The following is a 13,424-nucleotide window of genomic DNA, read 5'->3' as shown; positions in this document are numbered from 1 at the left end:
AAAGTTGCTTGAATGAGCTCCGAAAATAGATTGTATTTTCCAAAAACAACCTCCGTTCCGCAATACGTCGCTGTTCGGCTAAATTATTCGGGCTTACTTTCATATAGTCCTAACCCTGCCTGACATTAACATGAACAATTTCTCGACTTACCGCTAGATGTCGTATTCACTTTAAATAGTGAGGTGTCGATACCTCGTCTTAATTTTAAAAATATGGTATAATATAAATTTTATCCTACGACTGAGTAAACTATTGCAAAACTTTTAGTCGACGATGATTTCTCATCGCTCGAGCCCCGGTTACCGAGCTATTTTTTGTTCATATTGTATTGCCCAAATTTAAAACAGTTCACCAAATTCACTGATCAGGAGCAAACATCGTTAACGTCTTGCCCAAGGTCATTATAATGGTAGCGCCCAAAAACTTCCAAGCTTTCAGCATAAATGCAGTGTATACTTTGAACAATATTTAACTTTGAATTTTTGCGGCTAACCTAAAAAAGTTCGAAAACACCTATGTAAAAACATGTCCAAGAATCAAGTAAATAACTTCCACCATTCAAATATTTGTTTGAAACAACTAGTTCTTCAATATTAATTCATTGGTTGATGCTGTTATTAGCCCCGTTCAGTTATCTATTTATACGATTCCAAATTAAAGCGCGTTTTTGTTGCTTTCTACCCTGATATTCCAAACATATTTTGCTTAATTTATGCTTTGAAGTGCCTGTTTTCAAAATAATGTTTTTCATCAGAAGGCCAAGGTCGCAAATATCACAGAATTTGAATAGGAAGTTAATTGATTTTAATCACTTCATTTATTTCAAATATGTTGCAGGATACCGACCCGATTGTGTTCAAATCTCTTGAAGACAATGAACAGTTTACTTTGAAACTTGAAGTTGATCCAAATGATGAAACAATTGCCGGTTGTGCAAACTGCTATAACGGACGACTGATCTCTATGTACATTGAACTAAGTGGAAAATCTCAGCAAAGCTATGTGCCTTCGATGTAAGTATACTACTAACGTTCTTCGAAAACACTGACGTTATAGCCTACACTGAAGTCGTTTGGCTGCAAAAAACAACGTAAACGTTATATTGACGCTTCGTCAATACTCGTCTAACATAACCGAATATACTTGGATTATTTCTTGCAGCGTTTACGTCAGAGTAGTTCATTTGGGCGACTCCAGTTTTCTATCGCCTGGCACCGACGGAGCTGGAAAGACAGTTGTGAGGTTGCAACAAACGCCGGAGGATGTCGCTGGAGGAAACGTGATGACTTTCGACATGGAAAAACCGGTTACATCTAAAATTGATCCCGCTTTGAAGCAAATATTTGCAAATGATGTGAGTAAAATTTGCAGCCGCTTTAAAAGCAGAATTTACTGTGTTTAACGTTGGCAATGATATCAGTGACAATTAATGTATCTCATTTGTGTGTTTTTCTTTGAACTTTCTGGGTAAAAAACCTCGCAACAAAGTTTTTCATCGAAAGCTGGATTAGTTCAACGCCACATGCTGATTGCGTCTGTTGGCAAATCTAACAATTTTTAAACAATCTTTTTCTAAAAACATTTTACAACAGGGAAATAAATTTTGTGAAGACGTTGCCAAGCCAAGCGACTTCTTCGGCGGTCGTTCATGCAAGAGTCCATACGCAACTTACACGGTTGTAGTTCCCAAAGGAGATCATGCTTGTAGTTTGGATCCTGATAATTGGGTAGATGGATCGAACTGCAAGGGACTTGACCTGACCCAGTAAATTTAATTTTTGTTTCGCAATCCCATATATACAGAAGTGGTTTTATGCTTTGTATATTAATGATTATCATACTACTAATAATGGTTTACATTCAGGTTTGATACCGTTCGTGTTTATACCCGAATCAAATCTTGGAGCAATTACGCCCCTGAGAACAAGATTATTTCCATGAAAACGGCGGGAAAATTCAAATGAGCTTCATTTCAACGAGGGATGTTTAAAAACGTTACAGGTCAGCTGGGAATTAAGCGATATATGTCATTAAAAATTTTGTCATTAATTTATTTAAATCATTAATTTTTCTTAGATATCACAAAGATCCCAAAGATATCACAGAAGAAAAATTCCAACCTAATGCGAATTCGAGATTGGCAATGAGTGTTTAAAAAATAAAATTGACAACTTTGAAAGGCTGCTTTATGTATCGCTAAACTTTAAATCACTTAGTTAAGACATTTTCCCAACCAGCACTTGTTACCATTTACATGTGCATGGTTTTGAGCTAATTTCTCGTAACGCGTCACTCCGCTACCCTTGAGGACTTATCCGGTAATTAACGACCAACGCTTGTTGTCTTGCTCCATTGCCAAATCAATTCTGTGTTTTGTTTGTTGCTCTGCTATATAGCACGTGTTGAGTGAAATAATTCTACGCTTGGTTTTTAGTGCAGAGCAGAAACCAAGTGTTGTAAATGCAGTCTATGGGGTAGTAGGTATAAAAACAAACTCTAAAATAGCAATAAACAGCTTATACCGTAAACTGGTGCGCTTTAGAAATAGGTGATACAACATTAAACAGCAGTGCTTTTAAGACAGGTGCGTAAAATGTCATGCGACTTGTCCATGCGTCAATATTCTTTCATAATTGCAACTGGACAAATATTCTTAACTTCCCTGTTCATACGTTATTAAGCAATTTACATTTTGCACAAGTCTAATTTATTTATTTCGATATACAGGATATATAAACGCATTTTCAAGGAAGGTAACAAAATCGTAATTTGAAAAATCGTAGTCTTCTTGGGTTGTGCTCTGTGGCGGTTCTTTCAATCTCTTAAAACCAGTTGATGTATTCGGTTCAGAAATCTGTTAATTAAACGCATGATCATAATTCAAATGAAAGCACGTAAACACAAATACTAATAGATGATAACTGCACCAACCATCCAATTGATAATGCAAAATTAGTCAGCAATTTAAAATGCATGATTATTTATTCATCAGCATTAACATTCAAGTGCGTATAACTAAACTGTAAAGGCCGAATTAAAAAACAAGTAGTAAACAGAGAGATCGACTAAAAAAGCATGCAAAAAATTGTAACACACCTTTCTTTTTAGCCTGCTTGTTGGCCTTGATTTTACACCAATTAGTGATTTGTTGTCAGAATCAGGTCTGGCATCATAGATGTTAGCGTGTAAGTATGAAGTGTCAGTGCTATTGGTTGATGGGACTGCATCATTGAATGGATCCATATTCTCTGTACTCTGCTTTAGCGTCAATTTTTCGTCACATTCAATGTGAACTGGCTTATAAATTTCATCAGTAGTTGGTTCTAATTGCAAGCTGTCAGTGTATCTATTTCAGAATAATTGGGAGATTTGTTGGCAACCTTATCTTTGGAAGGTTCTGTCTCAGATTCTACAATGTCATTGTGATGATTTTGGACATTCATTCTAGCGCCAGACATGTTTTCTGTTAGTTTCACTGTTTCCACAATATTGATTTCATCATAAAACTTGTACGAAAAACTGTAAAACATGGAATTTAAAAATTAGACAAAAACTGACAAAAATTAATGTGATTTAAATGATACCATTAAACCAAAAAAATGTGTATATATATACATGTTGATTTATAAAAACATCTATTACTGTAGTTTTACTAAACCAGATAGCTCAACAAAGCACAGCCTTTAGTGATGCCAAACACTCTCAAACTTGCGGAAGATGACACTTTCTCTCCTTCAAAATTTTTTCCCATGTATGCAATCTTAGGAACTGCACCAAGGTCAAGAATTGACAAATGACATCCTTCAAAGAATTCGATGGTAACAGTTATCACTCCATAATAGACATTGTTTAAGGCAAACTAGTTATCACAATACAGTACTCATCAAATCAAAAACTATTTCCATAATTTTCCATTTACTTTTTCCTCTCTTACTTCTTGTTGTTGTAAATAAATTGAATTATACAAAAAGTGATCTATTTCCAATTTTTTCCAAATAAAATAATCACAAGTATATACAATGGTACCTATGCTGCCAGTTAAGGGTGAAAAAACAACATGATTGCGTGCACCGCCAACATGTGAGGATAATTAGTTCAAAATTTTCCAACATAAAACAGTATAAAAACGTTGAAATGTCAAAAAATTTCAAACCAATAAGAAAAATGGTAGCGCTGTTTAAAATTGCAAAAGTTACACTTATACTTATGCTGTCGGACGTAGGTTAAGAGAAATACATAGAATTCGCCTAGTTTGACAGCTACATGGGATTACGATGAAATGCCAAATTATAGAAACCGATAGAAATCACACTGACCTCTGAGGTCTTTGAACTCAATTACTTTCACAACAAACGCAAACTGTTGAACTTTACAAAGTCGAATTGGGGTTTACTGAATATCTGATCAAACGATACAGATCCAACGAATCCACAACATGTTACACACCATTTTACGCACAAACTACCTAACGTGCAGAATGTAATACACAATTCACATTTTCCTGCACCGTCACCAGGTCGTCGTAGAATAAACTCACACAACTTGCATTCTGTTGTTGTTGTATTCCTCGATGAAGTTGCCAATGGTGAGTCAAAACTTCTTGTCATTGCATGCACTCGCGGCTCGCGGCATATACATTGTCCACGGCACATCATGTTTGTACATTACTTTCCACTTTGCTATCGAGAACATCTCTCTAGGTTGGTGGTGACTGAGTAAATCCTAAATGAAATATCAGATGCAACGAATGGGGTCTTGCAACTGTTGAAGGTGCAAAGCAACCGAGCACTTCACTGAAACCAACCTAACATTACAGCACATATAACAAAATGAGCTCCGCAAAATAATTGCTAGGTCTGTATATACAAATACACTGCAAATCTTGCGTAAGTTAAAAATATAACTTTGAGAAAACTAGGCCTATTTTTCATTATTCTACGTTTAACGCGGAAAAGATACAATAGAAAACGAAACGCTAACTAAAAATTTACTCAAACGTACCAACTTACTGTTTTATTTAAGACTGCAACTATTTCACCAAACAAAATCGTGCAATCAACGTTAGTTTTCATGATGTCTTGTTAGCCTAACTTAAATGTTATGACATAGCAACGTAAATATAACCTTAATCTACCTTCTAATCTACATCTAGGCTAGCTTCAATAAAGCCTCAAACAGCTAAAATCAGCTTTATGCATAGCCATGCATTCTCCTGATCTTGCCGCCTGTCTACAACAACCAGATGCGTGACCTTCTTACGGTGAAATGGGCTGGTCACTCTACTCTACCGTATTTAACTTCCTTGCAGCTTATACCACATAGCCGCAAAGTGGCCCGGACTTTGGTCTAGCCCAGGGGTGGGTAAACTTTTTCAATGAAAGAGTCATTTGCAGAAAATAACAAACACTAATGAGCTGCAAAATCAGTATTTTTTGTCGATTTGGTTATTATAATGAAATATATAATTAGTATTCAATTTGGATATTACTATTCAGCTAGAAGAGCCACAGAAAACATGTCGTCGAGCCGTTGTTTGCCCACTTTTGGTCTATAGCCTATCGTTGCATTCACCCATATTCAGACACTAAATAAGTCACAGATAACACGACAAAGCTTTCGATATGTCACTTTCACTTTGCTTTACAAAACAAAATTGCTTTCACCTCACGAGAATTGCTCTACGACAAGCAATCTTTTAAAACGTTCTCTTTCACCAATGCATTTTCGCGCCTTTTTAGGCTTTCCTGTTAATCGTATGCTTGCTTCATTTTTTTCCCTTAGTAATGCAATCTAGTCGGACATCTAGTGTTTGTATTTCCGATGTCTATGACACGAGCATATTCTATTGGATATACAGTATTCCATATTTTAAACTAAAATTGAAACATAAATATATTTTAAGTTCTTTCAATCCTGACATTGGCACATTTGATTATGTACTTTTTAAATTTGTGTCCTCACGTCTAAAAACTCTTTCATAATTATAACACGACAAATATTCTTATCTGCAATAAGTTTATATTTATTTATCATGCAAATTACATCTTGAACGAATCTAGCATCCATTCATTAACGTACAGGATATTTTATGCATTGCATTACAATATTTAAAAGATTTTTCTTATATTGGAGTTTTGCGAATTTCTTCCTGTAACGCATGTAGAAGCTGAAAATCAAAGTATTGACAATAGTAAGAAAACCTTTTTAAGGGATGACTTTCTGGTATACAAAAGTTTAAAAAATTACCTTTTTTCTATTTATGGGGGAAGGATGATATCATTCGAGCAAGCCCTCTTCTCTCATTGCGTAGAATTCTTCCTGTGTGACGTAGTTGCTCCATGATTTGATGTAAGCAAACACGCGAATGTTCACAAATCTGAAAGCAAAACGTTTTTCGTTATCGTCTAAAATCGTACATATAAGTTCTTAAGAACTGAACTCAATTACTTTTCCAGGTCAAGTCCTTTGCAATTATTGCCGTCGACAACCAAATTACACTCATGATCTCCTTTAGGGACTATCACCGAATAAGTTGCGTAAGGGCTCTTGCATGGTTTTTTGCCGAAATAATCGGTTGGAGAGTTTTGGTTTTGGCAAAAAATGTTCTCCTGCAAAAAATGAAAGTAGCTGATTATGATACAATTGACAGATTGCGTCATCATTTTATCAAATATTTTATTTACTCATAGCGAACACATTCATCATAATCAAATTTTTTTAACGTATTTCGCTCACAGGCTGCAACAATATATCTCTTAAATCTGGATCGCTTGCTGACTGAACGGGCCTGTTCATATTAAACGTCATTACATTTCCACCATTTGTATCTCCGGGCGTTTCTTTAAAACGAACAACTGTCTTTCCGACCCCTCCCTTACCTGGTAAGAGAAAGCCCGAATCTCCCATGTGCACAACCCGGAGAAAAACCCTGTATACATAAAAGTTCGTGCAACAGACATGTCTTTTAACAAGCAATTGTAAAGAAAAAAGTTTCATATCTAAGATAATCACCTTCTATCACAAAAACTATATATAGTTATATTTTAGAAATAAAGTTACATGAAGTTCCATTATTGAATTTTCAATACTAATTAATTTCGTAAAAGCTTTGCCGCTTAATGAAGTTGACCAAAATGTTCACCTCGGAGGGACGTTATCTGTCTGAGGTTCTCCGCTTAATTCAATGTACATTGCAGCCAGTCGTCCGTTGTAGCAATTATCGCAATGGTTAATTACGTCATTATTTGGATCAACATTGAGTCTAAATGTAAACTGGCCGTACAGATGAAGCGCCTTAAACATTCCAGGATCGGAATTCTGTACATAAAAGTTTCATGCAAAAAAGGTTTAGTGCTGGTAATTATTATCGTACCACACATTCATAAAGACTTATAAATAGAAATTTTTACCACACTGAAGTCCCACATGGTGTAAAGTGAGTGCGATGCGGGACCGGCTTGAGAGGAAATGTAATGCAGAAAAAGAGTTTTCTCATTCTGCAAAGTCTGGTAAAGATCTTGCAAGTGGAACATTCCGTTCAAAGAACCAAGTTGATTTGTCATTGCCTTCATATTACATGCTTTTTGATAATTTTATGGGATATTTTCATATCATTAATTGAGAGAAATAAAATTTTTATCCTTCAAGCAAACCGAGTTTGTATGAAAGTCTGGTTTTTGTTAAACATTCTGCAACAATCGACAAAAGCGATTTTTGACAAAGCAAAACTTAGCAGAACCAACACTCGTAGATCTACTGTAAATGTAACATTAAGAGTTTCATGTAAAGCGTGGTTGACACCCTTAAAGATTTATTATACCTGACCGCCAAAATTGTTGATGTATTTGTCAATGATGTCATAATTCCACAAGCTGACGAATTGATAGGCTTTTGACAGCTGGTACAATGAAGTAATGATTTGTGCTTCTTGCTGCTGATACAAACTGAATACAATAAGGAACAGATGTTTAAATAAAATGAATAGAAACGACAGCAGTCTTTTGTGAATATATATATAGTCAGCCTACCCGAACAGCAGATCAGTGAATTGCATTTTCACTGATAAAGAAGTGGTTTCCGGGGCATCCACGGCAGCTTGTGAATTTTTTATGACTTGTAAATGATGCAGAATATTCTATAGAAAGTATAAATTACGAAACCTATACTGAAGCTTTTTTGTTGTTTGGTAAGAATTGAAAACGGTGGCATATTTTCACAAAATGGCTATGAAAGATCTACCTTTTATATTGGCCGACGTATTCTCAATAGATTCTCAATAGTATTCTCGTATTCTCGTATTCTCAATAGAATGGCAAAAGTATTAGTTTACCTTGATTTTGATCTTGTGCTGGATTATTTGGTCAATTAGATTGATTCTTAACATGGCGTCGGAGAAAAAATTTTGGATTTCTTTGTTCAGGTTTTGCTTTTGTAAAATAGAAGAAAAGGGTTAGTTATTAATTTATTCAATAAAGCATTGCGCTTTGCTACAGAAATAATTGAAAAGATTTCATGATGCAGCTTACCGATTCGGAACCGGTTTCACCCAATAAGCAAGACAATTCTTGGATAAGATCTCCTTTGTTTCTTTCAAGATCACTCTTCATGATCACAGGAACGGCCGAAACGTCCATCTTGGAGAGATCCAAGTCCTCAGGTTCAATATCGTTGAATTGGTAGCCAAATTTCAACCTTTACATATGTCCGATTAATGAGTTTAACTGGGAGATCTCTGTTATAATACTTAAATGAAAATAAACTAATCATCAAACTCGTTTCACCTTTTTTCCAATGTATTAGTCATCTGGTTTAAGTTGGGAATTATTATACTGAATTATACTGAGTTATACTGAATTTGTTCCGATGATATATTCATTCTTCTTTCGAGCGTTCTCAGTGCAGCAACATAAACATGAATTTGACGTTCTAACTGGTCTTTCTCGTATTTGAGTTGCGACTCCGCCTTCTTGTTGCTGTCGGTAACAATTGAACCAACGATGTCTTTAACTTGATTAAACTGATCAATCTGAGTAAAAGAAACAAACTTGTCATTCACTGTTTAATGCCAGATGTTTAAATGGTTTGTCAATTTCGGTCTTTCATGGTCAGATTAAACCATCATCGTCTGAAACCTTGTTCATGACTTGGTTATATGTGTCCTCAAAACTCTTCCCACTATCTAGTGAGATCTGCACCACTTCCTGAATTGAAGTCCAACCCAGGTCAGGAGCGTATTCTTCATTGTTTCCGTAGTAGTCGAATCCTTGCATGATTGCATCCATTCGAAAGGAGGCCTCGAAAAGAACAAATACACCATTATTAAAATTTTAATTCTAAAGTCGTTAAAATTTAATAAAGTTATTATTAAGTACATACAGTATATACTAGAAGTATACAACCCATTTACAATATCTGTCAATATACCTGCTGGTTGATCTCAGAATCTTCATCTGTGACCGATTTTATAAAAGTGAAATCTTCCAGAGCTTCACACTTATTGTTCCGTAAAAATAGAGACTCTCCTCGACGTTGGATAACTTGAAGAAGATCGATATCTTTTTCAAACCAGGTTTTTACGCTTTCCACTTTGTTTAGATTTGCATCGCTCATGGTTCCATTTACTCCCTGCACAAATCACGTGATCAAATCTGTGGTCAATAAGAATTAAAAATACACGGATGTTATTTACTGCATCTTACCTATTTTGGGGTTGGATATATTTCAAATCCATCTTTTCCAATGAATGTCGAAAACGGGAATTCGGTTTTTTGAAGTTGAGCACTTTCCATGGATTCGTCGTCTTTGCAATTTTCTTTACATACAGGCTTAAGTGCGAGATTGTTGTGGTCTGGATAGCTAACACGAAGTAAAATGCCAAATTTAATAGCTTGATATTCAAGCACTTGCATGCGTAAGAAAAAATATCTTTCTTACCCGTATTTTACTCCCCCATAACCATGCTCCGCCGGGGGCGAACCCATCCCAGACAATCGATTTAAAGTAAATCTTCCTGTCATGTTTACAACGTAAATTGTTACTTCTGAAGCCTTGCCACCATCTCCAGATGTACCGGCTTTTCTACCATCTTCTCCTTTAACCGTTCCGTTCTTACCCAAACCACCGTCTTGTCCTTTCGTTCCGTTAGAGGCCTAATTGATAACATGTGTATCTTCTTGCGGTAATGTATGGTATGGTATCAAGCGTATCATTATTTTTATCGTTATTTTAGCTTTTTTGTAGGACATAAATTAGACAATAGTCTTTCATTGTCTGTGGGCATTTGAGCTAGCATTTGATAAAGTACCGATATAGACACAAGCATATTTGCTTTGGTGTTTTCATTCTTCTTATATTGCTAGATTTTAAAACTGTCTAACAGATCCACTAAATGGCCGAGCGTCGTTAAAGCTTTGCCTAAAGGCATTGCAATAGCAACACCACTGGCTTCAAGACCGGGGGCCGCATTATTGTGAGCTCAGGGCTCGAACCAACCCACTATACTCAGCCGACTATAGTTATTCAGGCGACCCAAACACTAATTTCGGTAAAACTGTAAAAGACATAAATGTGCTATTGCTTATAACGGTACCGTAAATGTAAATATTACCGTTTCCATTCTTACCCTTGTTACAAGATTTACATTCCCAAGTAGTTCGTGCAAGTAGATGCCCACCACAGGGCTGTCAATACCGGACTTGCCGTCTATACCGTCCTCTCCGACCCATGCTTTGTCAAAATTGTCAAAAACGCACTGGTTATCAGCTGTGATACTATCGCATACTTCGGGCGCCTTGGGAAAAGGTAAACGTTTGGTATTATATGTATGGACAATGTAAGTATCTTGCTTCATTAATCACAACCGTGCTAGAATAAAAAAGAACCACAGAAATTGTTTTTTGATTTTTATCCAATGCCTATTATTTATACAACTTGAATTAACTGACCCTAATGTAACCTCAATAATGACAAATTCATGCAACGCGTGTATGCAGACTGCAAGGTTACTTAGGTTTATCACTTTACCGTAAGGTTGAGAGTGTTTCCGTTCGACACCATCTTTCGAGCGTATATTTCCATCTTTTTAAGACCCTGAAAGGTGACGTCATCATCCACGTAAAAAATATCACCTCTGATGGTCAGTTCAAATGGAACCTCGCTGGAGGTCGTTTGCGTGACCGGAAACTTTCTGAAGAGTAAACTTATGCCGATTTAATAGTTGACGTTATGGATAAAAAATGTTTGAGCTACTGCTTTTGCTCTTACCCTTTTGTGACGTCTTGCATCAGCTTATGCACTTGGCTCGCATGGATCTCTCGCCCCAAAACAGTAAAGCTATTTTCGGAGGTTTCTAAAATCGAGGGAGTGGAAAACCACGTCACAGGCGGGACGTCAATCCTCTCACCGTTCCATTCATCGCCGAAACTCATTGTCTTTTCCGTAACGCCTGTTGGTGGAATTCGATTTTATTTCAAAGTTTGTTGCAGTGTTTTTAAACTAAAACTTTTACCCAACCTGGATATGCAATAGCCCAGCATATATCTATTGACATCGCCCAGCCCTTATGATCAATGCGGTGCATCGTGAAGTTCAAATCGGTGGCGTTGAAATTGTATTCGTCAAAAACCATTCTAAAGAATTCGTTAATGTTGGTGCCAAAACAAGAACCTTGATTGAGTTAGCTTATAAATTTTTGTACCGTGATACTAATAACATAAAACGTTTTATTACTGGACGGCTCTGGTGTCATATCCTCTCGCCCAGGTGAACAAAACAGGAATTTCTTCACTTTCATTTGCAAATTTGATATGCCCGCTATATGGTGTATTTAACAACCAGGTGTCCATGGTAGACTCAAACGTCTTACATTCTGTCCATTGATGAATAGAGTTAAAAATGCAACGTTTTAAAGAAAGTCTGATGTATACAAAGTGATGATTGCGTATCTCCAACAACTTACTTCTCTCTTCACTTTCAAGACCCACATCTGGTTCTTGGTCACGACCTTTGCAGGAGTCTAGAAAAATGTTTTTGCGCGATTGAAAAATTAGCTTTGATTAAACGTTTAAACACCGATAATATTCGTATAAAAACACTTGCACATGGTATTTACGCGTCGTTTCGCTCCAGACATTCGTCTCCTGCTCTGTGCTTTCGGAATCTGGGCAGCGATCTAAATACAAGCGAACAAGTTAATATCGCTAAACCTATTAAAAATTTTTCATACCGTTTTTACGCACAGATAAAATAAACTGTTTCATTAATTGATATTTTTGCGACCTGGTGAAGAAACTGCTCGATCCCGATGCACGAGCACAACTAGCACCAAGACGAAGAGGAAAGTTTTCATCATCAACTTAAATTGCTCTTCTCTCTCAAAAGTGTTCTTATGCAAAATTCTCTTGCTCTTGAGCAAGAATCGCAAAAAGTCAATTCAACAAAAGTGACTATAATCTGCTAATTATAATCATAGTGTATAGTGTATAGAGTATGGTGTTTAGTTTATTTTCGGTATACTGTAGGTACTGGATACACTGTTGCTGTCTCAACACTTAATTGTCATTGTTCAACATACACTTACGATAGATTATTTTCAGACACTGATTGCGTTTTTATGTTCACAGGACAGGGCTATATAGCAAAACAACTATTGACAATAATGTCCAGGTTGGTATCACAATTTCCCTCAAAGTCTCTCAATTATTTGCTCACATCAGCTGACATGCATTTCAGAACCGACTTGCCATCGTGAAATAACGTTTACATGGCGCGCGAAAATGCAACCTGGTTTACAACGTATTATCCCGGAAATTTGTTTGTGACGCCATTTAGGGAAATTTAGTCCGTTATGAAACAAGCGCAACACCACTAAAATCCACAATGTAATTCTAAAGTCAAACTCTACTAACAAAATCTCTGAATTTCAATAAGCATTTACTCCTATCGCAGAAAACGTTTTAAATTACTTTTATTATTACATCTGTAAAGAAGTTTTAACTTGTTTTAATTCACATTAGGGATGTCGAGTGTCATCCAATGATACCAATAAGACGTTTGCTGGCTTGTTAAACAGGAAAAACGGAAAGCTTATTTTGAGCACCAGATCTTAAGGGCGACACTGTTTAATCAAAGAAACAACAGAACCAACGAAGGAGCTCTTTTTAAGGGTTGTTCACTCTTTGCTCGTTTTTTTGCACAAACAATGCTGTGAGCACACGAAATGGCTGCAAACGGTTGGATTTAATAAGTTTAGCTAGAAAGAGCGGGAACGTGAGCTGCAAAACGCACGCGCTTTTTTATAGAAGAGCTAACAAATGAACGACGATCGTTTTAAAAATGCGGATGACCAACGAGCTCACTGTACATTGTGTACGGAGCTATAGGTCAACTTTTTTAACTTCAGATAAATTATGAATCGTTATTTAAG

At 36.3% G+C, this 13,424-nt stretch overlaps 3 protein-coding genes across 3 annotated transcripts; 1 reads left to right on the top strand and 2 right to left on the bottom strand.

Annotated features, from left to right (window-relative positions):
- The first annotated feature begins 526 nt into the window (after positions 1-526).
- Positions 527-2,180, top strand: LOC143449870 (uncharacterized). The gene is made up of 6 exons (XM_076950197.1): positions 527-541; positions 839-1,014; positions 1,163-1,355; positions 1,594-1,766; positions 1,866-2,002; positions 2,078-2,180. Exons 1-5 carry the CDS (start codon positions 527-529, stop codon positions 1,963-1,965), a joined length of 657 nt encoding a protein of 218 aa, XP_076806312.1. The 3' UTR covers positions 1,966-2,002; positions 2,078-2,180.
- A 3,817-nt stretch (positions 2,181-5,997) lies between these two features.
- On the bottom strand, positions 5,998-8,874 carry LOC143450545 (uncharacterized). Its single transcript, XM_076951144.1, has 11 exons — positions 8,782-8,874; positions 8,527-8,692; positions 8,331-8,426; positions 8,029-8,135; positions 7,821-7,944; positions 7,411-7,566; positions 7,143-7,318; positions 6,737-6,929; positions 6,449-6,609; positions 6,248-6,377; positions 5,998-6,167 (listed from the first exon to the last, which is right to left on the bottom strand). Exons 1-10 carry the CDS (start codon positions 8,802-8,804, stop codon positions 6,278-6,280), a joined length of 1,302 nt encoding a protein of 433 aa, XP_076807259.1. The 5' UTR covers positions 8,805-8,874; the 3' UTR covers positions 5,998-6,167; positions 6,248-6,277.
- Positions 8,875-9,489: 615 nt separating this feature from the next.
- LOC143450544 (uncharacterized) lies at positions 9,490-12,935 on the bottom strand. The gene is made up of 11 exons (XM_076951143.1): positions 12,278-12,935; positions 12,111-12,170; positions 11,958-12,014; positions 11,729-11,867; positions 11,513-11,628; positions 11,264-11,444; positions 11,024-11,186; positions 10,623-10,790; positions 9,935-10,149; positions 9,700-9,856; positions 9,490-9,625 (listed from the first exon to the last, which is right to left on the bottom strand). The coding sequence occupies exons 1-10, from the start codon at positions 12,348-12,350 to the stop codon at positions 9,700-9,702; spliced, it is 1,329 nt and encodes a 442-aa protein (XP_076807258.1). The 5' UTR covers positions 12,351-12,935; the 3' UTR covers positions 9,490-9,625.
- Positions 12,936-13,424: the final 489 nt, after the last annotated feature.

The sequence above is a fragment of the Clavelina lepadiformis genome, chromosome 3 (assembly GCF_947623445.1).
Source record: "Clavelina lepadiformis chromosome 3, kaClaLepa1.1, whole genome shotgun sequence".
Classification (NCBI taxonomy): domain Eukaryota; kingdom Metazoa; phylum Chordata; class Ascidiacea; order Aplousobranchia; family Clavelinidae; genus Clavelina; species Clavelina lepadiformis.
Note: the sequence above shows the minus strand (reverse complement) of the source record. Positions and strands in the feature narration are given on the sequence as shown.